The sequence below is a fragment of the Crocodylus siamensis genome, chromosome 6 (assembly GCF_052110815.1).
Source record: "Crocodylus siamensis isolate JL-2025a chromosome 6, ASM5211081v1, whole genome shotgun sequence".
NCBI classification, from domain to species: domain Eukaryota; kingdom Metazoa; phylum Chordata; order Crocodylia; family Crocodylidae; genus Crocodylus; species Crocodylus siamensis.
In genome coordinates this window covers 20861832-20888210 of record NC_143400.1, presented here as the reverse complement: position 1 = coordinate 20888210, position 26379 = coordinate 20861832, and the positions used below count along the sequence as shown (strand labels likewise).

Below are 26379 nucleotides of genomic sequence, written 5' to 3'. Positions count from 1 at the left end.
AGACCTGTGGCCTTGACCATCCCACGGTCCGACGGCTGGGGAACTGGCTCTGGGGCCGGACCCAAGGAGTATTAGTTGATGGGAGTAAGTCAATGGCTCAAGGTGACCAGTAGAGTCCCTCAGGGCTCAGTACTCAGGCCAGTACTCTTCGACATCTTCATTAATGATCTGGATTTGGGCGTCAGATGCGGATCTGCAAAGTTCACGGACGGCACTGAACTGTGGGGGAAGGCAGTCACGCTGGAGGACAGGCTGGGGATACAGGCCGACCTGGACGGGCTCGCAAGGTGCGGGGACCAAAACCTGTTGGCATTTAATGCAGAAAAGTGCAGGGTGCTCCACCTCGGGAGGAAAAACCACCAGCATACTTATAGGTTCGGCAGTGCACACTTGCTAGCACCACAACCAGAAGAGACTTCGGGGTCTTGATCTACCACAAGATGAACATGTGCCACCAATGCGACGCAGTGGCTGGCAAGGCAAACCAAACACTGGCACTGATGCATCTCGAGCAAAACCAGGGACATCCTCCTCCTGCCATACTCGGCCTTAGCAAGGCAGCAGCTGCAGTACTGTGTCGAGTTTTGGGCCCCCACTTCAGAAGGGATGCGGATAACCTTGAGAGAGTCCGGAGAGCCATCCGCATGATCAGAGGCCAAGAGAGCAAGCCTTACGAGGGGAGGCTGAGGCACTAGGCACTCTTCAGCCTGGAGAAGAGAAGGCTCAGGGGGGACTTGGTGGCAGCTTGTAAGTATATAGGGGGTGCACCAGGATCTGGGAGAACAGTTGCTCACCAGGACTCCCCAAGGGATAACAGGGTTCAGTGGAAGGTCACAAACTCCTGGCAGGCCGATTTAGATTGAACATAAGGAAAAACCTCTTCACCATCCAAGTGTCCAGGGTCTGGAACAGACTGCCCGCCCCTTGCCCCGAGGTGGTGCAAGCACCTGCCTGGACTCATTCAGAGGGTGTCTGGATGCGTATCTTGTGGGGATCGTTTAACCCCAGCTGACTTCCTGCCCCTGGGGCGGGGGGCTGGACTTGATGATCTCGCGAAGTCCCTTCCAGCCCTAATGTCTATGAAATCTATGAATCGCTTATTCAGATTTTATAATTGCTATCAGCATATGTTGAATGGCTAGGCATGACTAAAAAAAAGCAATTCGCATTGTAATAAAAAATGTCAATATTTTTGTTTCAAGTGTTTGAGACGGGCCCTTTCTAAAGTTCCTCCTAATTTGTTCCTGATTTCATTCATTCAAATCAAAAGTATCCTGGAAATGCATCCCAAGACATGGTGGAATAAAATTAAAAGCCCTTTTCTTTTCAAAAGTAACCTTCGTGAACACTGAAAGGCGCAACTTTTTTCCCCAAAGGACAGATTTAAATCCTGTCAGCAATTTTTCACCCATGCACACATACACACACCTACTAGCCCGGGCCTGCAAATCCAAAAAACGGCTTTTCTTCGAACAGAAGTTTTCCACTTGAAAAATTTCAGCCGTTGCTCTTATGTATCATTTACGTGGTGGCTGGTCCTGCTAGAGCAGGCTTCCTTCCAGCAAGCAGGGCACATTTTGAGGAGTACGAGGCCCTCCTGCAAAGCCCTGGCTGCATGTGGGCAGCGGTGGCAGGCGGAGTAGGCATCCTCCAGCCAGCAGCAGAGACGCAGGCTGGAGCGGGGGGGCCGAGGCCCAGGGAGCCCGGGCGGCGCGCAGGAGGGGACGCCCCGCTGCCCTCAGCAGGTGGGCGGTGGGGGGGGGGGGGCGTACCCCACTTCCCGGGGCTGCCGCAACACCTCGCGTGCACGCCTGTTACACTGCAAGCGCCCTGTGCACGCGGGCTTCGCCATGTACGTGCGCGCTCGCTCCCGTCCCGGGGGACCCCGCGGCGGGGCCGGGCCGGCAACCCTCGTCCTCGGCCGGCAGGCCCCGCCCCGCCGCGGGGGGCTGCAGGGGGCTCCCCGCGCCCGCGGCCTGCGCCGGGGCTGGCACCTCCCACCCGGCCCCGCGCCAGGGGGAGGGGAGCGGGGGCTGCGGGGCCGCGGCCGCGGCCGGGGGAGGAGCCTGCCCGCATTGTCCCGGCTGCGGGGCGGCGAGCGCGAGCGTGAGCCGGCGGCGGGGCCGCGCCGGGGACACGGGCCGGGCGGGCGGCGGCGGCGGGGCCGGGGCCGCGGGGGGGCGCGCGCGAGTGGGCTCGGTGCGGGGGGGCGCGTGCACGCGTGTGGAGTGTGCAACTGACCCCGGATGCACGGGGGTGCGCACGTGTGTGTTAGTGAAATTGACCCCGGATGCATGGCTGTGCCTATGGGGGGCGGGGGAGTGTATGCGAAACTGACCCCGGATGCTTGGTTGTGCACGTGTGTGTGTGTGTGTGTGTGTGTGATTCACCCTAGATGCAATTGTGTGTGTGAGAAATTTACCTAGGTGCATGGTTCTGCACATGTGTGCATGTGAAATTTACTCTGGGGGGGGGTGTGTGTGTGTGTGAAATTGACCCTGGATGCATGGTTCTGCACCCGTGTGTGCGCTTGTGAAATTTACTTTAATTGTGTGTGTGTGTGTGTGTGTGTGAAATTGACCCTGGATGCATAGTTGTGTGTGTGTCAGATGCCCAGATTTGTGTGTTCGCGTGTCTGGAGCGTGTGTGTGCACGCACCTGTACTGGGAATGTGTGGGTGTGCACATCTGTGTGAAATTTACCTCAGATGCATGTGTATCCATCCGTGTGTGCGTGCGTGGTCACGTGTGTACACGCGTTGGCAGCGAGTGTGGATGCGGGGGTGTTGGTTGTGGCCGTGCTGGTCTAAGCGCGCAGCAGACGAGGTTCTTTGGGTAAATCCAGTATCTTTTATTAGAGCAACCGAATCACTGGAAAACGTGCTCTGTGGGAGCTTTCAGTAAAAAGGGTGTTTGTGTCCGAACCTTGGTCCAGCCCCCGCTCCGAGCAGGACCAGCCCCAGCTACATCCTCCCAGCCCGGGCTTTGTCTAGCCGGGTCTTCAAAACCCCCAAGGGTGGAGATGCCACCACCCCTCTGGGGAGCTTGTTCCAGTGCTTCACCCCCCTCCTCATGAGAGTTTTTTGTAATATCCAACCCCAACTTCCCTTGCTGCAACTTGAGACCATGGGTCTTTTCCTGCCCCTGCTGAGAACAGCCCAGCTCCATCCTCGTTGCAACCCCCTGCAGGGAGTTGAAGGCTGCTATCAACCCCCCCTCAGTCTTCACTTCTCCAGACTAAAAAAGCCCAGCTCCCTCAGCCTCTCTGCATCAGGCCCCCAGCCTCTTCCCAGCCTCCGAACCGCTTTTGTTGCCCTCTGCTTCTCTCCAAGTTGTCCATGTCCTTTGTGTAGCGAGGGGCCCAGAGCTGGACAGGGGACTCCAGATGTGGCCTCACCAGTGGCAAACAGAGGCAAAGAATCACTTCCCTCCATCTCCTGGCAAGGCTACTAATGCGTCCCAGGGTGCTGCTCAGGTTCTGCGCACTGCGGGCGCACCAGTGGCTTCTGTTCAGCTCATTGTCCACTGTAACGCCCAGGTCCTTTTCTGCAGAGCTGCTGTAGAAACTAGTCGGTCCCCCCATGCAGCCCCTCAGTTTCGGTGAGGCCAGAGGGTGCTGCGGCTGGCTGAGGGGCTGTGGATCTGTGGTGGTGCATTGTGGTCCTGGCTCCCCCGTCACAAAACCCTGTTGTCTCCTTCCTGCAGGCAGCCAGGCGCCCGGACACTGCTGCCAGGCCCCACGTGTGACGGGCGGGAAAGCAAGAGCGCAGGCCCAGGCTGGGGTGAGGCAGACAAGATGACTGCTGAGCTGGAGCCGGCTCCAAGCTTAGTTCTCCCCTTCCCAGCACTGGTACATCCTCTGGCGACGATGGAGGAGCAGGAGCCAGCTGGCCCTGAGCCCAGGGCAGGACTGGAGGGAGGAGGGAAAGTCCCTCGTGTTGTCCAGGCTGGGACAGGTAGAGTGTCCCCAAGATGGGTGGCACCACAACAGATCAAGCAGGAGCCGCTGGAGGAGCCTGTCAGGCGCTGGCAGGTGAGTGTCTGAGTGCTGACCTGGGATGTCTGCTCCCAGGTGGCTGAGGGCTGCAGGCGGGCACCTGCGGGAGCCCCAGCACTGTGGCAAGGGACAGATCCTGGATCTGCTCCAGGAGCTGCTGAGCTGGGATTGCGGGTGCGATGTGGAGACCTGTGCCAAGGCACTGGCCCTGGCTGGGGGGGTTTGGCTGGGGCTGGCAGATGCTCCAGGTGTGAGCATTTCTTCCTCACATTGAAGCTGCCTCCCATCTCTGCATGTCTGGGGATGCGGCCTCCCAGCCCTCTCTCTCCTGGCTGCCAGCCACATAGTTGTCTTGTTCCCAGGTCACAGTGCACAGGCAGCTTGAAGACGTGGCCTTGGACATGGAGGGACCTGGGGCATTGAGGGAACCTCTCTGCTCCTGGCTGGAGTGGGCACAGACCCATCCTGGGCATGTGCCCCTGGAGGAGGCAGGATGGCATGAAACCCCAGGGCCCCTGGAGGAGCTGCCTTGTGTCCCCAAAGAGGAGCCCCCATTCTACCAGGAGCCAGGTAACGTGCCAGGGGCCTGGGTAAGGTAATGAGGAGCCCGGGTGTGGGTGGCCGCCTAGCTGCTCAACCCCCAGAATGAGGGGCTGGGACCTCTCGCTGCAAGTCTCAGGTGACAGGGCCTCCTTGATTTCTGTCCCCGGGCAGGTCTGGAGTCACATCAGCACCCCGGGAGAAGAACACTCTGCCGTGTTATTTTGAAACCTGGAACTGGGAAACCAGTGCTCCAGAGGCAGGAATTTTTCTGTGCTCATGCAAGTTTATTCCACACATGCCCGTACCTAGACATACACTAATGACCTTGCCATTGAATCTTGCTCCCTGTCCTGTTGATCACAAAGTCCCGGGTTTGGCGGAGACAGTCAGGGGGGTTGTCTAGTAGCCCAGCAGTGTAGGAGCTGAGGAGTCCAGTAGTCCAGCCATCTATGACCTTTTGTTTCCAAATTCTTTTTATGCCTTTTTGTTATTTGCATATTCATCATTTTCCCCATGATAAGTGCTACCACTACTGCCATTTACAGGGTATTTGCATCGTTGAATTTTCACCACTGGCTATATTTCTAAAACCCTGTCTGCAGAGATGCACCCAGATCGACAGACCTTCCTTATCATTCTTCTCTCTCTTTCTGCACATCTTCTTACCTGTCTTTGGCAACACTTGCAGCAGCTTTGCTCAGCTTTAACTATCTAGTGACTTTTTTAGCAAGCTCCATGGCTAATATAGGGCCTTGTGGAAGTAGATGCTGGCAGCTTTTGTGGTTACGCTGAGGGCTACCGTGATCATTATCGGTGCTGGAGTCCCAGTCCCAGGAATGGGCTGATGCGCGTATCTGGGAATGGATTGGCATAGTGAGTTTTGGCTAGCTCTAATTACATTTAATCCTAGGCCTCTGTCCCACTGCAGGTTCCCCTGACACAGAGGAGACCTGGGACTCATCGGCAGATGAAAGCCCCTTGGCCTGCTTCCCCAGACGAGGCTGTTTGCTAGGAGCAGGTAAGAGGCAGTGGTGCTGGCCTTTGCAGCTGAAGGAGGCATTTTTAGTCAGTGGAAAACCTTTCTTCTTGAGTGTTTTATTGGGGATCAGTTCAGCATGTTTCCTGTTCTTCTGGGATCCTCCTAGAACAGGGGTGGGCAAAGTCTGGCCCATGGGCCGGATCTAGCCAGCAGTGGACTCCATTTCCCAGCCACCCCTGCCCAGCTTGGTCCAGGGCCAGGGCAGAGCCGCAATCTGCAGCCTGCGTGCTCTGGGCAGGGGCGCACAGGCAGCGGATCACAGCTGTGTCCTGGCTCGGGACCACTGTCACGGCTGCAAGGAGCCGGGGCAGAGTGCGATCTGCAGCCTGCCTGCTCCAGGCAGGGACGCGCAGGCTGAAGATTGAGACTCTGCCCCGTCTCCTTGCAGCAGTGACAGCCTGGTCCAGAGCAGGGGCAGAGCTTCTGTCTGCAGCCTGCATGTCCCTGCCTGGAGCTCGTAGGCTGCAGGTCCTGACCAACCTACCCCCACTGCAAGATCCCGCAGCTCTGGAGCAGCCCCTGCCCTGCCCTGCTGCGCATCCTGTCCTCCCTGCCTTGCCCTGTCACAACACAGCTGTGGCTGGGGTCCCCATGGAGACCAGCCCCAGCCATACAGACAGGGGCTTCTGGGAAATGGAGTCCAGCTGTCAGCCAGATCCGCCGTTTTGCCCACCCCTGCCCTAGAAGCCTCCCTCAGCCCCTACAGCAAGTGGCCCTGTTTCCTCCTCCTCCTCTGTAGTGTGGACCTTGATGCAACACCAGGATCCTGGTTACGTTTCTCAGAGTCTGATGTCTGAGGGTGCCACCCCCAGCAAGGGCAGAGTTATTGTGGCTCATCTCCAGCTTCACGGCTGGGAAGGTCTGTTTAGAAGGGCCTTGCTACTTATTCAGTTTGAAGCTGGGTAGGAACCGGTTGCAGAGTTTTTACACGTGTTAAAGGACTAGCTCTGTAGCTAGTCTTGAGAGCTGGGGAGTCATTTCTTGCACATGATATTGGCTTGCATGCGTAGCCGATTTCAATTTATGTTGCCATTCACCAATTAATTGCACGATATTTATCTAATGAGTAGCAGGGCCCTTAGAAGACCTATGGGACTTTGATTCTTTCGTCTCTCTCCTTTCCCCTACACTGAGGCCTGGGGGCTGACTTAGGCATATGCCAGCACAAGGGAGTAGCAGGGCCAACCTGTGTCATCCTTGCTGTTTTCTTTGGGTGTTAATTGTTAGTGTTGAAGCAATTTACTGCTCAGTTATACAAGTATTTATCCTGGCCACACGTGCAAAGTTATAATCATGTGACAAATTACTACCCAGCCAACCACAACTGAACTAATGCATGGAAATGCTTATAGCTGGTTTCTATCCAGCTTGAATTTGAATGTGGGGCAGGGCCTGAAATGTCGGGGACTGCAGTGCTGGCAAAAAGTCACTGCTAGAAAATCCAGACATCATTGTTGTCTTACAAAATAACTACAGGCTCAGTTGGGTGGCATAAATTCCTCCAGTTTTATTGTCTACAAGGCATAGTCCCAACAGACTCTTGGTCTGATGGACAAGGTGTTAAGACGTGTGTCCACGAGACAGCGTTAGCACAACACCACATGGGCTCTCCTAGGGCGATACAAAGTTCCCCTCATTTCTAATTCTCATTTAATGCAGTGGTAGAGACGTGCTACATGTCATATGCCACCAGTATCTTGGCTATATTGAGCCATCCTGTGCCATGGGCTTGCTCCACATCTTGATCTTGGGGTTCCCATGCCATCCTAATCATCCTGGTACTGGACTCTTCTCTGCCTTGTTCAACCATCTCCCTCTCCCATCCTTTGGCCTGCATGCTAAGTTTTGCCAGTGTGAGGAGTTCAGGCATCAAGTCAGATTCACTGATCAGGCCCATTCTGGCCAATGCTTTATCAAAGCCTTTGTGTGAGCAGTGTTGATCGATGTACCAGCAAGGCCTACAACCTGCGGATGCTCTTCCCCTCCCAGCAGGTTCAGGGCCCCTGAGCACAGCTGAGGAACAACCTCTTGAGGAAGGGCCTGTAACCCTGGAGCTGCTGGGGCCATCCCCAGGAAGATCAGGGGAGAGGAGACTCCCGACAACTGTGCCAGACCGAGCGCATCAGAAGCAGGGCAGGCACCCACAGCAGAGAGAGAACGTGGCTGTGAGCAAGGTACAGGCTGTAGCGGGGTGTGAGCAGGGAACCAGTGAGAGTTGCGGGTGCGGGGAAGAGCCAGAGGAGATGAAGAGCCACAAGAGGAAGTTTCGCTAGCAAAAGAGGTTGCATCTAAGCTGAGGCAGGAGGGAAGGCTTCGGGGGAAGCAGGAGCTCACTGCCAAGTACAGAGAGCCTGAGAGGTTGGGACTGGAAGTGCCGGTCTCAGCCCCTGTAGGTCCAGTGCTCCCTGCTTCTGGAAGCACTGCCTCAGCTTCCTGTAATGGGTGCTTCAAGTGAGTATTTGAAGACTGGGGGTCCCAGGAGAGAGCCACTCTGGGCCCCAGGGGGCACGGGGTGAGGGTCTCCTCAGCTGAGCCCACCAGATTCCCCCTGAGAGGCTTGGAGACGTCTGCACCCCAGTCCACCAGGTCCCTCCAGCTCAGCTGTTGCACTTTGCTAGGAGCGAGCAGCGTTCCTGGCTCCTGGAGGAAAATCTGGGGTCAGCCTGCCAGAGAGGGAACTGAATGCCAGTCTCCTTGCACCAGTGTCTGACTGGGATTAAGGACAAATTCCTAGAGTAGCTTAAAGCTGCAGGACCTCCTCCAAGCCCGCGGCTGTGATGTGTTCCCAAGGAAAATGGTCACTTGGTGTTTTGGGGAGTTGGAATATCTTTGTCTCTGTGCACGGAGTTGGAGTGTCACAGCTCCCTCTTCCTCCTGCTCCCAGGCTGAGTTTGCACTGAGTCCCACCTGCTTCATCCCATCCCAGGCCATTGGGAATCCTTGTTCCTCCTTCCTGGCTCTACTCCTTCCCTTGTCCTTTTTTCCCACTCCATAGCTTGACAGAACAGGGATGACTGCAGCAGTCCCAGGTCACGTAGGACAGGGGTTTTCAACCTTTTTGGATCAGTGTACCCCGGTGGCCAGATGTGGAGCAGTGTATCTCCGGTGGCTGGACACGGTGCAGGCACTGCTCGCCCAGCCGGACGCAGAGCAGGGGAGTCAGGGGGGATGGTGCACAGGCAGATGCACGCTGGGGGTGGCACGTGGCCAAATGTAGAACAGCGGCAGCTGCTGTGCGCAAGCTTCCCCCGTGTCCAGCCAGGCAGGTGACGCTTGCGTGGGATGGTGCGTGGCGGTGCTCCGTCCCCGCCCGCCCGCCTGCACGTATCTCTTAGGGCCTTCTCAGGTACCCCTGGCGGTACATGTACCCCCAGTTGACAGCCCCGATGTAGGATATAGGCAGGGAGATTCTCTGTGTTTTGTGGGGCACAGTAAGTCTCCTGGGATTTGGAGCCGGTAGAGCTCCCCACCCAAGAGCCTCATGAGGGAAAAAAAGCAGATGCCTGACACCACCGACACCCGGTGTTTGCTGGCTGGTGTCAGGCGGAGACGGGTGAATTCCAGTGTCCCCCTCTCAGGCCAAGTATGCTCCCTGTAAGTCACTGGTGTGCAACCAGTTTTCCCAGGGGAGGTCTGGGGCACCTGGGCTATAGTTTCTCGTGGTGTTGTTATGATGGCAGTGCTTCCCTTATCGAACAGCATATACTAACAGAGCGAGTAGCTGTGTCCACTCCCTAGACAGCATGAGTTAAAGCGGAGAAATGCGCAGCTCTGTCTGTAGAGCTGTGTCGACACCAGACCCTCTGCTGCAGCAGCTGTCAGCTGAGGAGTGGGGCTTAGGTTTGTGGAGGCTGGAGCAGATGCTGATGGTGTAACGCTTGTGCCTGCAGCTCCCGGACGCCTTTGAGGACGTGGCCGTGTATTTCACGCGGAGGGAGTGGGAGCTGCTGGAAGCTGGAGACAAGGGGCTTTACCGGGACCAGATGCTGAGGAATTTCCAAGCCCTCGTTTCCCTGGGTAACGTGCTGATTCTTGTTTCCACACCCCTTGCCCGCCCCCCGCAGAGCTGTATGAGATCAGAAGTGTACTCTGTTCCTTTACAGCCACACCCTGATTCATTTGGGTTGGTGGTTTAAATCCACTTTTGTTCCACTGCTCTGTCATTGCTCAGGCCTCTTGTCCACTTCTCATTTTCACATCGTCCTCTGTTTCAGATGCTGCCTTCACTGGGGTCTTCCCCTGGTCTAACCCCTGTTGTTTCCATGTCCAGTAATTTCCTTGCAAGATGATCCCCCTTTGCTGTCCCAACATGTTTGTATTAAGGACATAAATAATATTTTAAAAATAGCCGTTTCAACCCTTCTAAGTATATTGGTTAACCATTTAACTCAGGGGCAGGCAATTATTTTGGGCAGAGGGCCACTTACTAAGTTTTGGCAAGCTTTCGAGGGCCTCATTGACAGGTGCCTTGGCCCCTGGTCACCATCTTGAGACTGGAAGTCCAGCCTCCTAACCCCTGACATTTACCACCAGAAGCCTCTTCCCTTGCCCCCCAAAGTAGTCCTTTCAGCAAGGGGCTTTGCTATCTCAGAACCAGAAAAATACCAAATTATTCTTAAAAAAAAAATCAAACATCTACAACATTCATTAATTTGATTTCAGGAATATTTTATCCTGATTTACATGTCTTTCTGTAGTGTGCACAGAGGTGATTGCACTATAGCTTAAGATGAAGTCTTACTCTTGTATATTGTGTGGAGGTGAGGGGCATAGGTATAGGTTTGTGGGGACCTCTTAGTGTGGGGGTGTGAGTGTGGGGTGAGAGAGCATGTGGGTGTGTGTGGGGATAGGTGGGGTGTGGGTGGGTATGGGGTTTGTGGAGGGCTGTGTGTGTGGCAGAGTAAGGGAGGGTGTGGGTGTTTGTGTGTATGGTGGGCTGATGTGTGGAACTTGCCCTACGAACACACACACACACACACTCTCTCGCTCTCCCTCCCTACACATGCCACACACCTTCTCTCGCCCCCCCCACCTGCTGGTCCTGGGGTACTGGTGTGGACCCCGTGCTCCCTTGGTCCAATGATGTAGCCCAGAGCCATGTGGTGCTGGAGCAGCCTGAGAGCTGTGGCAGACAGAGACTTCCAGTTTGGGGGTTGGGGCCGGGCTGGCTTTGCTGGCGAGTCCTTCCGGCTTCCCCTGGGTCCTACTGCCCCAGCTCCTGTCATCTTTGACAGGCAACCAGGAGCAGATAAATATACATTTTCTAAAATTTTTAGGGGCCATGAGGGCCAGATAGAATACCTTGGCGGGCTGGATGTGGTTCGTATTTTACCCACCTCTGGTATAACTGATAACACAAGCACACAACAGTTAAATATGTACTCCACTTACCTTTGTCATGCATTGCAGTACCAACAACAAAAAGAGGCAGGCCTGAGTTCTGCAGTTTTTCAATCCATTACAGTTTCATCACATCAAAGATACTGATACATTCCTTTCAGCTTAAAAAAAAGTTTAAACCATTGTAGTCACCAAAGACCACCTGATCCCTTTTTCCCTGGAGAGTTCCAGACCTTGGAGCCCAGTCCTGGAGGTGGGGTGCAGATTAAAATGAGTTTACAGGCCACGGGGCACAGCTGGCAGGGAAGGGAAGTAGTGCGGGTCTCCCATAGGGTGAGTGGGCAGGCACCACGGCTGCTTTGCCTGCCTGTTACAGTGCGTCACTCTGCCTCTCCCTGCAGTGGCACTGCATGCACTGACTTGGGGGAGGGGAGGGGGAGGCTTCTTTTCAACAGCCTGTCTAGTACCCTAACCTATGGGGACTAGTCCCCCCTCCCCATTCCACCTCCCCTCCTCATTCTTCCTCCCTCCCAAGTCAGGGGCACCAGGGAGAGGAGGAGGTGGGGCAGCATGCTGCAACAGGCAGGAGGGGCAGCTACAGTGCCTGCCCAGCCCTCTTCCTGGGGCACTGCACCCCTTCCCTTTCCCATCAGACTGCACCCCACACTAAATGTTAACTGTAATGCATTAACAGCATAAATATAATTACAGCTTAAATTGATTACCTGTTTAACTTTTCACATCCCAAGTTGGTACCATCTTCAATTAATTCATTCACCAACAACCATCTCTTGGGAATTAGTTCATCTTCCTCACTCTTTTTCCTACTGTATTTGGTCCAAACACTTAACAATCCCAGCATGCAGTGCACATTTCAGTGCTCTCTTCAGACAGAAACAGCTGTCACTTGTTCCTCTTCCATGTTCCTCCAAAGGGGATGTTTGTAGAGGCACATAAGTGAAGCAAAAGATCTTCATACTCTTTTGTTGCACCACAAACACCTAAAATTTGTAGCTGCAACAATGCCGATATTTTTTAGCAAAAATCTTGTTGGTCTAATAAAAGATATCATCTCTCCTACGAGTCCTGATTGCCTTGTCCTCTAGACCAGCACGGCTACAACCTGGATACCCAGTAATAGATTGTGGCACTTGATTGAAGCAGATGTCTATTCACTCGGTGGTCGGGGAACTTCCAGCACTCTCCAGCTGCCCTGGTCAGCTGATCTGAAGAGTGGAGGGGCCCAGTCCTGCAAACCCCATGAATTTCTGAGCAGGATCAGGCACTTGTAGCCCCCAGCCAGCTTTCTGCTCTTTTAAGTGATGTGCTTTGAGGACTCCTGGGGTACGTGTCAGTATATGGAGAAAGCCAGGATCTCTCTGTTTCTGGAGATGCATCCACTTGAGACAGGCCAGGGAGAGTCCAGGGACATGTGCCTATAAGCAAGGAAAGCCTGGGGTGCCCTAACTATGGAGATGTGTGGATTCCCTGGTTTTGGGTTATGGATTCCCTGTCTCCTCCACTGCTTTGGGCAGTTTGGCAACATCTGTTTTTACCCTCAATCCCCTTTTTCCTCCTTTTTAATTTAAGCTGGCTAGTAACTAATGGAAGCATTACCAGCCGTTGCTGTTGCAACCTGTGGCTTTTCCATTTTCTCAGCTTCTCCAGTGACACTTTTACCCGTGATGAGACACAGGTACTTCTAACAAGGAGCCCTTGTGAGTTCTCTCTCTCGTTCCTTTCTAGCATCTTCACTGTTGTGGACAACAGCTTGCTTTTCCATTGTATAACGATTTCTTTTTCTGTTAGAATCACTCTTTATTTTGGGAAGTCTCTTTGCAAAAACCACGTGACCCCTGGTGCAGATCATTTTAAGAATTTCTTTGATGAAGAAGTTTAATCATCCTTTATGATTAAAAGGAGGGTGCCTGAGTGCAGAGCCCTGGTGAAAGCTGATTTCCATTTCCTAAGGATCTTTATTGCAGAAGTTTGTTCTGACTGATGTGGAGGAGTATGAACATATGTTTTTCAGTAATCAGGCGTCCTTCTCTGCTGCTTCCTTCTTCCTCCACTGAAGATCTTCCTGGGGGACCTGCACATATGCTTTTTGCCAGCTACCTAAAGGTCAGCTTATTGTTTTCTGTACTTTCCTTATTGATTAGTGACACACTTTCCTTTTTTCAAGCCAAACTGATTAGCACTGACCTGTGTGTTCCCAGTGACTCTGGCTGCAGTAATTTATCATGAGTTTGGAAAGAGCAGCTAAGTCATTTTGTTCCCCTGTCATTGGAAGTTTGGTGATTACTTTCTTTCTTTTTGTAGCAGAAAGTGGTATTGCACTTAGTCACTGTTCATGTGAAGTCTTTTATCCTGTATAGTTTGCATCATTAAGTGCAGCACCACCACTCCCCTTCATCTCCTACTGCTTTAGGAACTTCCACAGGTTGAGCGTATGAGCCTCCTATTCAACTTTTCTTTCCTGCTTCCTTGCTTTCCTGATTTGCTCTGCACTGTCACCTGGAAGTTCAATTTCATTTACAAATGTTCTCTGGGATATTCTCCTCTCAACAAATTCTCAATATACAAGACTGGTTTTAGATCACATGTTGATCCTCTTTTTTTTTGGTCATTAATAGCATTGGATACAAGATTACCCAAGTTTTTTGTTTAATCGTTCTCAGTTTAAACCAGCAAATCAGTTGTTTTCTCATCTTTTCCAGTGTTCAGTTTTCTATACGAGCCTTTCAGCGCTGCTTCTCTTGCTACTGCCATTTTATAGCTCTCATTTTTGTCTGCATGAATGACTTGGTCCAAATCCACTTTTGTTTCATACTGAAAACTTCTCTAGTTACTTTGCCTTGTGAAACCTCAATTTTCCCACCTGGTGTTTTTTATGTGACTGGGTTTCACCTAATACATCTTCTGCAGCTGTAAGTGAAACTACCTTCCCTGACTCTCAGAGTGAATCTGCATTAAGCTCTCCGTATTATAAGACTGTTGGTCAACTTTGTTACAAATTCTGGGCTCTCTGTTTAAGATAACTTCTGTCATTTCTTCCTTTCCCTGATATTCTTTTTCTATCTTTGACAATAGCCTACACTCAGTAAGTGCAATACTGTGTGGGAGCATGTTGCTCTCAAGGTATCAACCTTTGAGTTTGGTTTTATCTCTACTGCTAGTCATTGTGCAGCCTATTTTTATTGAATGACCGTCTCTTCTGCAGGTGATTTTTATCATCATCTTTTTCTTGGGAAACTAGGTAGACCCATGCCATACTATGGGTTTTCTCATTCTTCCTTCATCTATCCATATCCACAACACAATCTGTATACTAAGTACATATGCATCTATGCATCACCTCCTGTAAGGATCCACTCTTTGGATGAAAAGTCTCCTGTAGTTACCCCTACAGTTGTTATTACAACATCCTGGCCAAGTTTGTGGATGACACCAAGTTAGGGGAAAGCATGGTCACACTTGAAGATAGGCTACAGATACAAGTGGACCTAGACAGGCTGGCAAGTTGGGCAGATCGGAATCTGATAAAGTTCAGTGTTGAGAAATATAAAGTGCTCCACCTTGGGACAAGCAACCCCAACACCGCTACAGGCTTGGCAACATCAAACTGACCAGCACCACGAATTAAAGGGACCTGGGAGTTATTATAGACCACAGGATGAACATGAGCCAGCAGTGCGATGCTGTTGCCAGTAGGGCAAATAATACTCTAGTGTACATCAATCGATGCATCTTCAGCAAAACCAAGGATGTTATTCTTCCACTTTACTCAGCACTGGTGAGACCGCAGCTGGAGTACTGCATCCAGGTCTGGGTACCGCACTTTAACAAGGATGTGGACAAGCTTGAGAGAGTCCAGAGAAGAGCTACCTGTATGATCAGAGACTTGCATGGCAAGACATACGAGCAAAGGCTGAGGGATCTGGGACTCTTCAGCCTGAAGAAAAGAAGGCTGAGAGGGGACCTGGTAGCAGCTTACCGCAACACTAGAGAAGTACATCAAGGGCTCGGTGAGCAACTGTTCACCAGGGCACCCGAGGGAAAAAACCAGGAGTAATGGCCACAAACTCCTGGAAGATGGATTCAGGCTCAACATTAACTTCTTTACAATCAGGGTGGAGAGGCTGGAATCAGCTCCCTCCAGAGGTGGTGCAATCGCTTACCCTGGAAATCTTCAAGAGGAGACTGGATGATCTAACTGTGCTGGGGTCACTTGATCCCCAGTTATCTTTCCTGCTTGGTGCAGGGGCTAGATCTGATGATCTTCCAAGGTCCCTTCCAGCCTTACAATCTATGAATCCTTTTCTGTGTGGTGCTATAACAGGACACCCTTCCCAGTGCCATCTTCCCTGTTATCCGTTTCTTACATGGGATGCCTTTGGAGTCTCCTTTAAGGTTCTTGTGTCCCGCTCTCTACTCGCCTGCCACGTCTTGATGGAAATGATTATACTGATGTTCTTGTAAGCGGGAGCCTGCCTATTGTATTTTGTATGTTGAGGTCTTCTGCCTTCATGGGCCTTGACCCCTGTCTTTCTCTAGCTAGGCCTCTCCATCTAAATCCACCAAACAGGGTTTGGCTCTAAGGCTCTAGCCTTTTCTTTTCTTGTTTTGAGGCTCGTGGCCGTTCTTTCTGCTCTGATCTGGAGCCTAGCCTCCCTGGCCTAGAGGCCTGGCCACTGGCCCCACAGCCAGGGGGTTGCAAGTTCAAGGCCAGGGAACAGCCCCAGACCCACACTGTCCCAGTCCAAAGAAAAACAAAACTGCACCTCAGGTGTGCCAGACCAACCTGGCCTTTTAGGATCATACCATCTGGTGCCGGGGTCTGTACACCGTAAAATCATGCACCCATACAGGCACTAGGGCCTATGTACCCTGAATACTGCGCCTTCTCTGGTGCGGGGGGTCAGTGCACCCCAAAATCCTGTGCCCACTCTGGTGCCAGGTCCCCATGCTGTAGTGTGGTCCCAGTGAGGCCGCCTCCTTCCCGAATAGCCTCGCCCAAACCACTGGTGTTATTCAATAACAACAACAAATATGAACAGTCCTGTCCATGGGTGATAACTGCCACCAAGAGAAATGTGATTAAAGAAGGCAGCATACCGGCTTACATTTACGCATGGTTCGTGCTTCAGCTCCCCACCGTCGGCTACAGTCGTTCCTCTGGGGTTGCTCCGGGGTCCTCCGTAGTTCCTCTCCTCCAGCCTTTGGACTGCTCACCAAGCCTCTCCGTGCAGTTCTGGGACACATTCCTTCCCCTTTGGCTGCTGGCCCCTACTGCCGCTCAGCCCAGGGTTTTTATAGTCCTGGCCAGCCCCTTCTGGTCAGCTGACTCGCTGGCCAGGCTCAGCTTTTAACCCCCACTTTACCAGCACTCTGAGCCCAGAAAGTTCTGGCCTTAAAGGTGGCCAACCTGTCTTCTGGTGACGGGGTTAGGGTTCCCTGTTACAGGTGCCAAAATGAATTGCTTTCTCTCCCATATACAAGTTTTCATTGTCATCAGTGTGTCATTGAGTCCTTATTTCTTGGACTCATCAATCCCGACCTTTACTGAGAACCCCCCAGCCCCGGAATCACCCTTATGTCAGTTTTGTGGATGGATATGAGTATGTTTGCTGTCTCTGTCTTCAAATCAGTGCAGTGTAACCTCCTAAATCTGTTTTTCAAAATATTGGAAATCTCAAAAATCTGGCACTTTTTAAATATGCTGCATCGGGGAGTAGCGGCAGCCAGTCCCAGAGCAGCAGCCGCATGCAGAGCGGCGACGCAGGGTGGTAGATGCGAGTGGCAGCTGCTGCGTACAAGCTTCCACCTCCATGTCCAGGATGGAGAGAGTAGCGGTGGGTGGTGGTGGAGCTGGGGGGTGGTGATAGTGGCGGCCAGTCCCGGAGCAGCAGTCAAAAACTGTTTCAAAAATCTGGAATTTCAGATTCCCGGCAGGTGTCAGGTCCCAAGGATGCTGGATTTCTGAAGTTATACTGTATTTTGAACATCTACAAAATAATTCTCTTTCTTCCTCCTTACACATCACATATCACTGCATCTCTGCCCACCTTCCTCGATGCCACTATAAGATTTTTACCGTTATATACTTCTGAGGGGTTGATGCTGCATACAACCATTGTTCAACTAACTTGGGTGACAGAGGCCATGATCAGTTGATGGTTCCTGCCAGTACTGAGTACTCCTTTTCTTAACTGTCCTCCTTCCCTTTCCTTTTGAGTCCCCATTAAATGTTTGATTCCAATGGATCCTTTCTCCAAGTCCCAGTTGGGTACTGGATGGTGAAGTAAACACTCTCTATACACTCCCTAACACAGGGTATCGAGGTCCTACACCAGACTTAATCTGCCGCATCCAGCGAGGAGAGATGGAGCTCTGGGTCAGTGATGATGAGGAAGCCGGAGAAAGCTCGTTGTCTGAGGAGTTGTCCCCAGGTAAGTCTTGAAAATCCTTCCCCCCTTTCACCTACCTCGTAACTCAGAACCTCTCTATACCCAGGGGGAGCTGGAAATCTGAATACTTTCCTTGAGCTGCTGCCACAAGGTCCTGACATCACACAATGTAGCCAGATCTGTGTTGTCCAGGCAGGTGTGTGTATCTACCCCTTATGTTTCAGCGATGCATGTACAGGCAACTGATCCCTTCTGCCCCTTATTAGGGCTGCTTAGCTAGGAAATCTGTCTTCAAAACTGAAGATCCTTCTCTCATTGAAGGGTGGGGCTTCCCACTGGGAAGTAATAAAATGCCAGGGACAAAGCCTATCCTGCTTCTTGGTTTGACACACAAACCTGGGATCCGGGGATACCATGAGCTTAAATGTCCATTTTCCCTCATCAGGGCAAGAATTGACAGGCCAGCCCAAGCTGGCTGTACCTGTTATCCCCTATGGCAGGGCATGATCATGTTTGAATTGCCCCATGGCAGCTATCAGAGTTGTCAGGAACCCTGTGGGAGTTATTAAGGACTGGGCTGCAGAGAGACTGGTGCTTTGCTGCCCATACTGCTACTAATGCTGTTTCTTAATCTGAACCGGAGCCCTGCACCTCCCCTCTGGATGAGTCAGGAGAATTCAGGCAGTATTCACCATACCTCCAGCTATATGAAATGTCTGCTAGGTGCAGTTAGGATTCACAAGCTTTCAGGTGGAAACAAGGAAGTGCTTGTATTTCCCCCCGCCTCAAGCTTTCAGGCCTTGGGGGAGATTACAGGCACTTCCTTGTTCCCACCTGAATTGCCCGTGTTCTGCTCCATAACGGGCACAAGGGATACAAGCTTTGAGACAAGATCGAGAGTCCACATGGAATTGGACCCCTTGTTCTTACAGAGTACATGATGTGTAGCTGTCCTCTGGGGCACATCCCAGCACAGAGAGATAGCAGATCTTTCCCTTTGCCAGCTGGGCAGAGGCTAATCTCTGGGCTCCCATCTCTACCCAGCAAATACTGCGGCACTGGGCAGAGATGAGCAGCAGCAGCCTCATGGGGAAAGGGCTACCAACCTGGAGCTGTTTGAGGTTGGAAACCAGTTTCCTACCCAACAGGTCAGAAAACAGTAGGGACCCAAAAGCGCAGGGAAGGATTTGAGGGGCAGAGGGACCTTCCTGAGGCAGGGGCTGCATATATATGCAGAGTCCAAGAAGAGCTTTGGGGGCAAATAGACCATGGGGCCCACAGGGGAGCCCACTGGAGGGAGAATGGCCACCTCTGGGCTGAGCACATGGACAGCTTCCAGCATATATACCCTCCCCTCAGGCAGGAGAGAACGCACTCAGGGGAGCACCCCCACCTCTGCAGTGTGTGGGATGAGCTTTGTCTCCCTGAGCAAAATCCAAATGCACCAGTGGGGAGCATGTGGGGGAGCTGCTGTGCTGAGTGCGAGAAGAGCTTCACCAGGTTGGATCAGTTCAAAAGCCGCATGTGCATGCATGTGGAGGAGAAGCTGTTCTCCTACAGCCAGTGTGGGAAGAGCTTCATGCAAAGCTCCATGCTCATCACCACGCACCTGCACGTGCACGCAAGGGAAAAGCTGGTTCCTTGCCCCCAGAGTGGGAAGGGCTTCATCCAGAGGTCCAATCTCATGAAGCACCCATGCAAGCACGTGGGGGATCAACCCTTCTCCTGCAGCCAGTGCCAGAAATGTTTCACCCAGAGCTCCACGTTCGCCACACACCTGCGTGTGCACGGGAGAAGCTATTTCTCGCACCCAGAGGTTCGTGCAGAGATCCACACTTGCGCATCACCTGTGCGTGCACACGGGCAAATAGCCGTTGAGCTGCCCACAGTGTTTGAAGAGCTGCCCCAAGAGGTTAAAGCTTACAAAGCACCTGTGCCTACACGCGAAGGAGAAGCTGGTTTCTTGTGGCAGTGTGGGAAGAGCTTCAGCAGCAAGTCCACATTCCCCAAGCACCAGTAATTGCACACAGGAGAGAAGCTGTTACACTGCCAACAGTGGGAAAAGCTTCATGTGCAGCGCCATGCTCACCGACCGCCTGTGCACAGGATAGAAGCCGTTCGCCTGTGCCCACTGCAGGAGGGGCTTAGTCAAGAGGTCCAGTCTCAAGCACCAGGGTATGCACATGGAGATGCCATACCACTGTGCCCAGTGCCAGAAGTGTTTCCAGCAAAGCTCTGCCCTGAGCAAGCACCAGCAAAGCCACGGGAGCAGGATCATCGTGCTAAATGGAAAACAGTTTCCTTCATCATCCCTGTGCAGGGGTAAAAAGGATGTCCACCCTGAAAAAAGATTTCCTTTCTTGAACTATCCAGTCTTAGGTTACTGTCTATGTTCCTTTTCCTTCCTGTGGTATTGGGGACATCAGCCTCGTCATCGACTTTTAATTGTCCTTGATGATCTGTCTAGTTCTGAGTCAACCAGGCAGGTCCCCTGCTCCTGCGAGATAACCAGTTTGGATGAGATGCAGAGTAAAGGGAGTGCCCGTGGATCAATTCTCAACCGCTTTGTCCTAGGGAATTCCCAGGGCTCTTCTGTGGTTCACTATTTTGCTTGTTACATGCCAAAACAGGTCTGGCTATCAAGAAAGTCTAATTTTTTGTGGGGGGGGAGCAGGGTATTTAGGAATTAAATACACTGCAGAGGTGGGGGTGCTCCCCCGAGTGCATTCTCTCCTGCCTGAGGGGAGGGTATATATGCTGGAAGCTGTCCATGTGCTCAGCCCAGAGGTGGCCATTCTCCCTCCAGTGGGCTCCCCTGTGGGCCTCATAGTCTGTTTGCCCCCAAAGCTCTTCTTGGACTCTGCACATATATGCAGCCCCTGCCTCAGGAAGGTCCCTCTGCCCCTCAAATCCTTCCCATATTTTTGACCATCCTAAGGAGACCTAGCCTCTGGCTCCCAGGATGGGCACATCCCAGTGACCAGTTCATTGCCCCTGCATAGTCCTGAGCCAAACTGGATGTGGTTGCAGAGGGGCTCTTGTTCCCCTGCACCCAGGCTTCTGCCAGTCTCCTCAAAGCCTCTGCAACCCAGCCCCAGCTGTAGGTGCTGACCAGGATGAGCCCCATGACTTCTGGCTCTGCGAGACCATACCCTTGGCCACAGCATTACCTGCTGTCTCCATGGCCCCACCAGTCAGCTCCAACTGGCTCTTTTCCTCCAGAAGGCCAGGAATATCATCCAGGGAAGTGCAGCGAGACAGGCCACATCCCCAGTGCCAGCCACCATGTGCTGATCAGCTGGAAGAGCACAGAAACAGCCCCAGGGTCAGGGCAGCTGGGCCTTGCAGAGGTCAGGTCATCAGTGGAGGCAGATTCAGAGGCAGTGTCCCTTTTGGGGTCCAGCCTGCCCTTGTCCTCTAGGTGTGTCCCAGCTAGATCCCTGGATCCCCACCCTTATTGCAACCATCTTTGCAGGTACCCCTGCAATGTTTTGGGCTCCTGCTGTGTCCCCAAGGGATCCTTCCAGATGGGAACAGCCCTAGCTACCTTCCTGACAGCCTTTTCTCTGCCACAGGGACAACCCATCTGCTAAGGCAACTTCCAGCCTCTCTCTGCCCTGGTTAAATATGTTAGCCTTTTCCTTTCCAGGGTAAACCAGCCACCACACATATAGGGCCTCCCTGAGCTTCACCCCCATGGCACAGGACAACTGGGCTTAGGGCTGAGGCCTGAACACAGAGGAGGCAGAGTCTGCTACCTAGGTTTGAGTTCGTGTCTAGGCCTTCGGGTGCCTGCCATCAGTATTTTTCAATCTTTCCTTGCTTTCTTCCAACCACATCAAGCTGGTTCTGCTCACTGGACTGGCTCCAGGACAGGTTTCCATATAACCATATAACCCTATAACATAAGCCCTACAAGGGCAGGATGGGAGAAGCTGACCATCAGCCAGCTATCTAACCCCCTCACTGAGGGGGTAGCACACCTTCCCTCTATCCCTTGCTGGGCAGCTCCTGAGCCATGGCCATGATGGCAGCTGGAGGAACATGCAACTGCATCTCTCTCAGAGAGGGAACTGCTCCTGCCCATGGCTCTGGCAGCCTGCAGGAGGGTCCTAAGCCAGAGAGATAGGTGTAGCCTTCTTTGCCCATGCCAGAGATACTATAACCAAGGGCCCCCAAGACCCCCACAAGCATCGCAAGCCTCTGAGCCTTGATATCAGCAGTGATGCCATCTGCCTTTATGGCACCAGGAGGCAGTGACAAGGATGTGTGCTCCAGCCCTTAAGCATCCTCTGCCAGAAAAATAGCTCTTCGCCCCATCCTATGTCTTTTGCTGTTCATGATATGGGTCTGCTCACTGTGGGATCAGGGAGTGACCCAGACTTCCTGCCCCACTGCTGTGGTTAGGGTCTCCTCAATGAGGAGCACTGGTGGCAGCAGTGTCCCTGGCTGACACACTTAGGGCACTTGGGTGATGGCAGGGGGAGCCCCCCTATGACCTCCCACACCTGCAGGCTCAACTACCCACGACTCCCCTCTCCTATTGTGCACTCTCTCCCCAGACCCCATTTGCCTTCCCATCTCACCAGCAGTTCAATGACTCCTATGGCATCTCGGTGTCCCCAAAGCACCTGGTCCCCACTTTTCCTCCATAAGCCCTTAACAGTGGCCCTGACCCTCCCCTCCCACTGTCTTTTGTTCTCCCACGACCATCAGACCATCATAGCCATCATTCTCACTGCCGAACCACCCCAAATTTGGGAGAGGGGCACCAGCAAGGGTCTGAGGTGATGGGGACAGGGGGCTTATGGAAAGCCTACAGGGATTAGGGCAAGGCTTCCCTATTTCACAGCATTTTCAGGATTTCTCTCTTTGAGACCTTCTATGCTCCTTTTCTCTTCTGGGCTTACTTTCAGATATTTCCTGCCCTCTTCAATCACTGGGAAAAGTTTCCTCTCTGACTTTTCACTTTTTCTTTGGCTAAAATAGGGAGTGGCTTTTGGAAAAAAATCATCTTTCATTCACACACTCAAATTTGTTTGCATCCAGAGGGGAACCCAGGAAGGCTTCAGTCCTATAGATCAGGAGACAGGATATCTCAGGAAGGCAAACAGACAAGGGCATGTTATTAGTGAACTGCTCTGCCCAAGCCTTTAGCCCACAGGTTTACAAAGCATGCCTAATGGTTCTTGTGCAGTTTTTTATTTGTAGTCCTTGCACAGTCAAGGCACTATGACATGATTGAAATAACAGAGACTTGGTGGGAGTTTGCAGGCCTGGAGCAGTGTCATGAATGGGGACAAACTGTTCAGGAAGGACTGGCAGGGGAGAGGAGGAGGAGGAGTGGCGTTGTACGAGTGCTCAGAGCTCCAGTATGAACCTGGAGATAGGCCTGTTGAAGGTTTCTGCATTAAGGTGAAAGGGGAGAGCAACAAGGTTTATGAGCATCTCCTATGCACCGTCAGGCCAGGAAGATGAGGCTTTCTTTGGACAACTAGTGGAAGTTTCGTAATCACGAGCTCTGCTTCTCATGTGAGACCTCAATCCCCCTGACATCTGCTGGGAGGACAGGACAGCAGTGCACAGACAATCCAGGAAGTTTTTGGAGCGCGCTGGAGACAACTCCCTGGGGCAAGTGTTGGAGAGACCAACTAAGAGCCATGCTCTTCTTGACCTACTGCTCACAAACAGGGAAGAATTGGTGGAGAACGTAGCAGCGGATGGCAAGTTTGGCTGCAGTGACCGTGAGATGATCAAGTTCAGGATCCTGACAAAAGGACGGAAGTGCAGCAGAGTTTGAACCCTAGATTTCAGAAAAGCAGACTCTGATTCCCTCAGGGAACTGATGGGCAGGATCCTCTGGGAGGCCAGTCTGAAGGAGAAAGGGGTCCAGGAGAGTTGGTTGTATTTTAAAGAAATCTTGCTGAATGCACAGGAACAAACTACCTCGATGTGCAGGAAGAAGAGCAAATGTGGCAAGCGACCAGCGTGGCTTAGCAGAGAACTCTTCAGTGAGCTAAAACACAAAAAGGAAGCTTATAAGAAGTAGAAACTTGAACAGACAACTTGGGAGGACATTAAGAGTATTGCTCAGGCATGCAGGGATGAAGTCAGGAGGGCCAGAGCACAAGTGGAGTTGCACCTAGATGTGAAGGGCAACAAGATGGGTTTCTACAAGTATGTCAAAACCAGGAGGAAGGTCAGGGAACGTCTGGCTTCCTTACTGAATGGGGGAGGTGACCTAGTGACAGACGAGGAGAAACAGGCTGAAGTACTCAATGCTTTTTTTTTACCTTGGTTTTCACAGGCAAGGTCAGCTCACAGACTACTGCATCGAGCAGCACAGTTTGGGGAGGAGATGAGCAGCCCTCAGTAGTAAAAGAACAAGTTAGGGACTATTTAGAAAAGCTGGATGTGTACAAGTCCATGTGGCCGGACGCAGTGAATCTAAGGGTGCTGAGAGAGTTGGATGAGGTGATTACAGAGTGGCCAGCCATTATCTTTGAAAACTCATGGCAATCGGGGGAGGTCCTGGACAACTGGAAAAGGGGAAATCTAGTGCCCATCTTTAAGAAGGAAAGAAGGAGGATCCAGGGAACTACAGATCAGTCAGCCTCACCTCATTCAATGGAAAAAATAATGGAGCAGGTCCTCAAAGAATGCATTTCTAAGCATTTGGAGGAGAAGAAGGTGATTAGGAACAGCCAGCATGGATTCACCAAGGGCAAGACGTGCCTGACCATCCTGATTGCCTTCTATGATGAGATAACAGGCTCTGTGGATGTGGGGAAAACAGTGGGCGTAATATACTTAGACTTTAGCAAGGCTTTTTATACCACAGCATTGTTGTTGAGGAAGTATGGTTTGGAGGAACAGACTGTAAGGTGGATAGAAAGCTGCCTGGATTATCGGGCTCAACGGGTAGTAATCAATGGCTAGTTGGCAGCCAGTATCAAGTGGAGTGCCACAGGGGTCAGTCCTGGGGCTGGTTTTGTTCAATATCTTCATTAGTGATCTGGAAGATGGGATGGATATCACTCTCAGCAGGCTTGCGGATGACACCAAGCTGGAGGGGAGTAGTAGATATGACCCCATTACTCTTTCCTGTCATGGCAGGGGGTCGGACTGATGATCTGCTCAGGTCCCTTCCGACCCTACAAACTACGAAACTATATGCTGGAGGGTAGGGCTACAATTCAGAGACCTAGACAAATTGGAGGATTGGGCCAAAAAAAATCTCATGAGGTTCAACAAGGACAAGTGGAAAGTCCTGCACTTAGGACAGAACAATCCCATGCACCGGGACAGCATGAGGTGGCTATGCAGCAGCTCTGGAGAAAAGGCCCTTACAAGGGTTACAATAGACAATAAGCTGAATATGAGGCAGCAGTGTACCCTTGTTGCCAAGAAGGTTAATGGCATCCTGAGCTGCATGGGTAAGAGTGTTACCAGCAAATCGAGGGAAGTTATTATTTCACTGTTCTGCATTGGTGAGGCCACATCTGGAGTACTGTGTCCCATTATGGGACCCCCCTCCCATAAAAAGGATGTGGATAAGTTGGAGATTGTCGAGCAGAGGGCAACAAAAATGGTTCGGGGGCTGGAGGACATGACTTATGAGGAGAGTCTGGGGGAATTGGGTTTAGTCTGCAGAAGAGAAGACTGAGGGGGGATTTGATAGCAGCCTTTAACTACCTGAAGGGAGGCTCCAAAGAGGATGGAGCTAGACTGTTCTCAACGGTGACAGATAACAAAAGGAGCAATGTGTTCAAGTTGCATCAAGGGAGGTTTAGGTTGGATATTAGGAAAAACTGTCTTACTAGGAGGGTGGTGAAGCACTGGAGCAGATTACCTAGAGAGGTGGTGGACTCTGCATCCTTGGAAGCTTTTAAGGGCCAGCTTGACAAAGCCCTGGCTGGAATGACTTTATCAGGGCTGGTCCTGCTTTGAGCAGGGGGTTGGACTAGATATGAGTTCCTGAGGTCCCTTCCAACCCTCACTTTCTATGAGTTGATTGTTTGTCTGTTGTTAAAAAAAAAGTGTCTTTGGTGAATAAAGTAACTTTCTAGAAAAAATAACCCCCAAAATAGTTTGCTGAAAAGGATCTGGGGGAACGTTTGTCAGGATCTGGGAGAATGTTTGTTCACCAGAGCGCCCCAAGGGATGACGAGGTCGAACGGTCACAAACTCCTGCAAGACCGTTTCAGGCTGGACATAAGGAAGAATTTCTTTACTGACCGAGCCCCCAAGGTCTGGAACAGTCTGCCAGCGGAGGTGGTTCAAGCACCTACATTGAACACCTTTGAGAGTAAATTGGATGCTTATCTTGCTGGGATCCTATGACCCCAGCTGACTTCCTGCTCTTTGGGCAGGGGGCTGGACTCGATGATCTCCCGAGGTCCCTTCCAGCCCTGATGTCTATGAAATCTATGAAATTGCAGAATAAAGAAATTCTTGAAAAATCAGGCTTTGGTTTTTTGGGGTGAAAAACACACAACATGTAACTGAAAGGAATATGTCCCATAAACCTGTTTCTTTTGTTCCTCACCTCAAAATGTTAAAAATGAAGGAAAAGCTGAGCATCTTTGTTCCTCAGCTCAAAAAGAAAAGGATTACTCGCTTGCCCAGGAGGGGAAGAGGCAGCCATGAGGAGGGGCTGACAAAGGGACAGCAGGAGTTTAATGAGCGAGTCCTGGACCAGGTGAAATGCAAAAATTGCTGCTGTGAAATTTTTCACACTCATCTTTCCCAGTCATCATGGTTTCTGCCCTGTTTTCTGCCCTGTGGCCAGTCCAGATTCCTCCGCCAACCTCGAGTACAACCAGGGCATTAATTGGTGCATTTCTCAGGCCAAGGAGAGCCCTTTCCTTCTCCCCAGGGTGCTGAGTTTCCTGGTGAGCCAAGTTAACGTCCCAGAGGGAACAAACTGAGCTCTCTCCAGCACCCTTGACATGGGAGGGCGCTGTGACCAGTTGGGGGATGTAGCTGGCCATAAGCATCTAGTCCAATCCCCTGCATGAGCCAGGATCATCCCTCCTCAAACCTTTTTGA

General features: G+C 51.9%; 1 protein-coding gene across 6 annotated transcripts in view; it reads left to right on the top strand.

Moving 5' to 3' along the window:
- The first annotated feature begins 1726 nt into the window (after positions 1 to 1726).
- The window catches only part of LOC149861536 (uncharacterized), a 45093-nt gene continuing 20440 nt past the window's right edge, over positions 1727 to 26379 (top strand). For 2 of the 6 annotated variants that reach the window (XR_016443041.1, XR_016443040.1), the window contains exons 1-8: positions 2205 to 3599; positions 3705 to 4032; positions 4359 to 4566; positions 5468 to 5557; positions 7568 to 7752; positions 9469 to 9595; positions 12951 to 13042; positions 17254 to 17370. Coding sequence is in view for 4 of the 6 variants with exons in the window: in XM_090052460.1 (XP_089908586.1) it covers positions 3385 to 3599; positions 3705 to 4032; positions 4359 to 4566; positions 5468 to 5557; positions 7568 to 7752; positions 9469 to 9595; positions 17254 to 17370 (1270 nt within the window). In the remaining 2 variants the exon portion in view is untranslated. Of the gene's footprint in view, positions 1746 to 1936; positions 2107 to 2204; positions 3600 to 3704; positions 4033 to 4358; positions 4567 to 5467; positions 5558 to 7567; positions 7753 to 9468; positions 9596 to 12950; positions 13043 to 17253; positions 17371 to 26379 lie in introns of those variants that run through there. The other 4 variants (XM_090052462.1, XM_090052461.1, XM_090052460.1 and 1 more) reach the window with 4 other exon arrangements.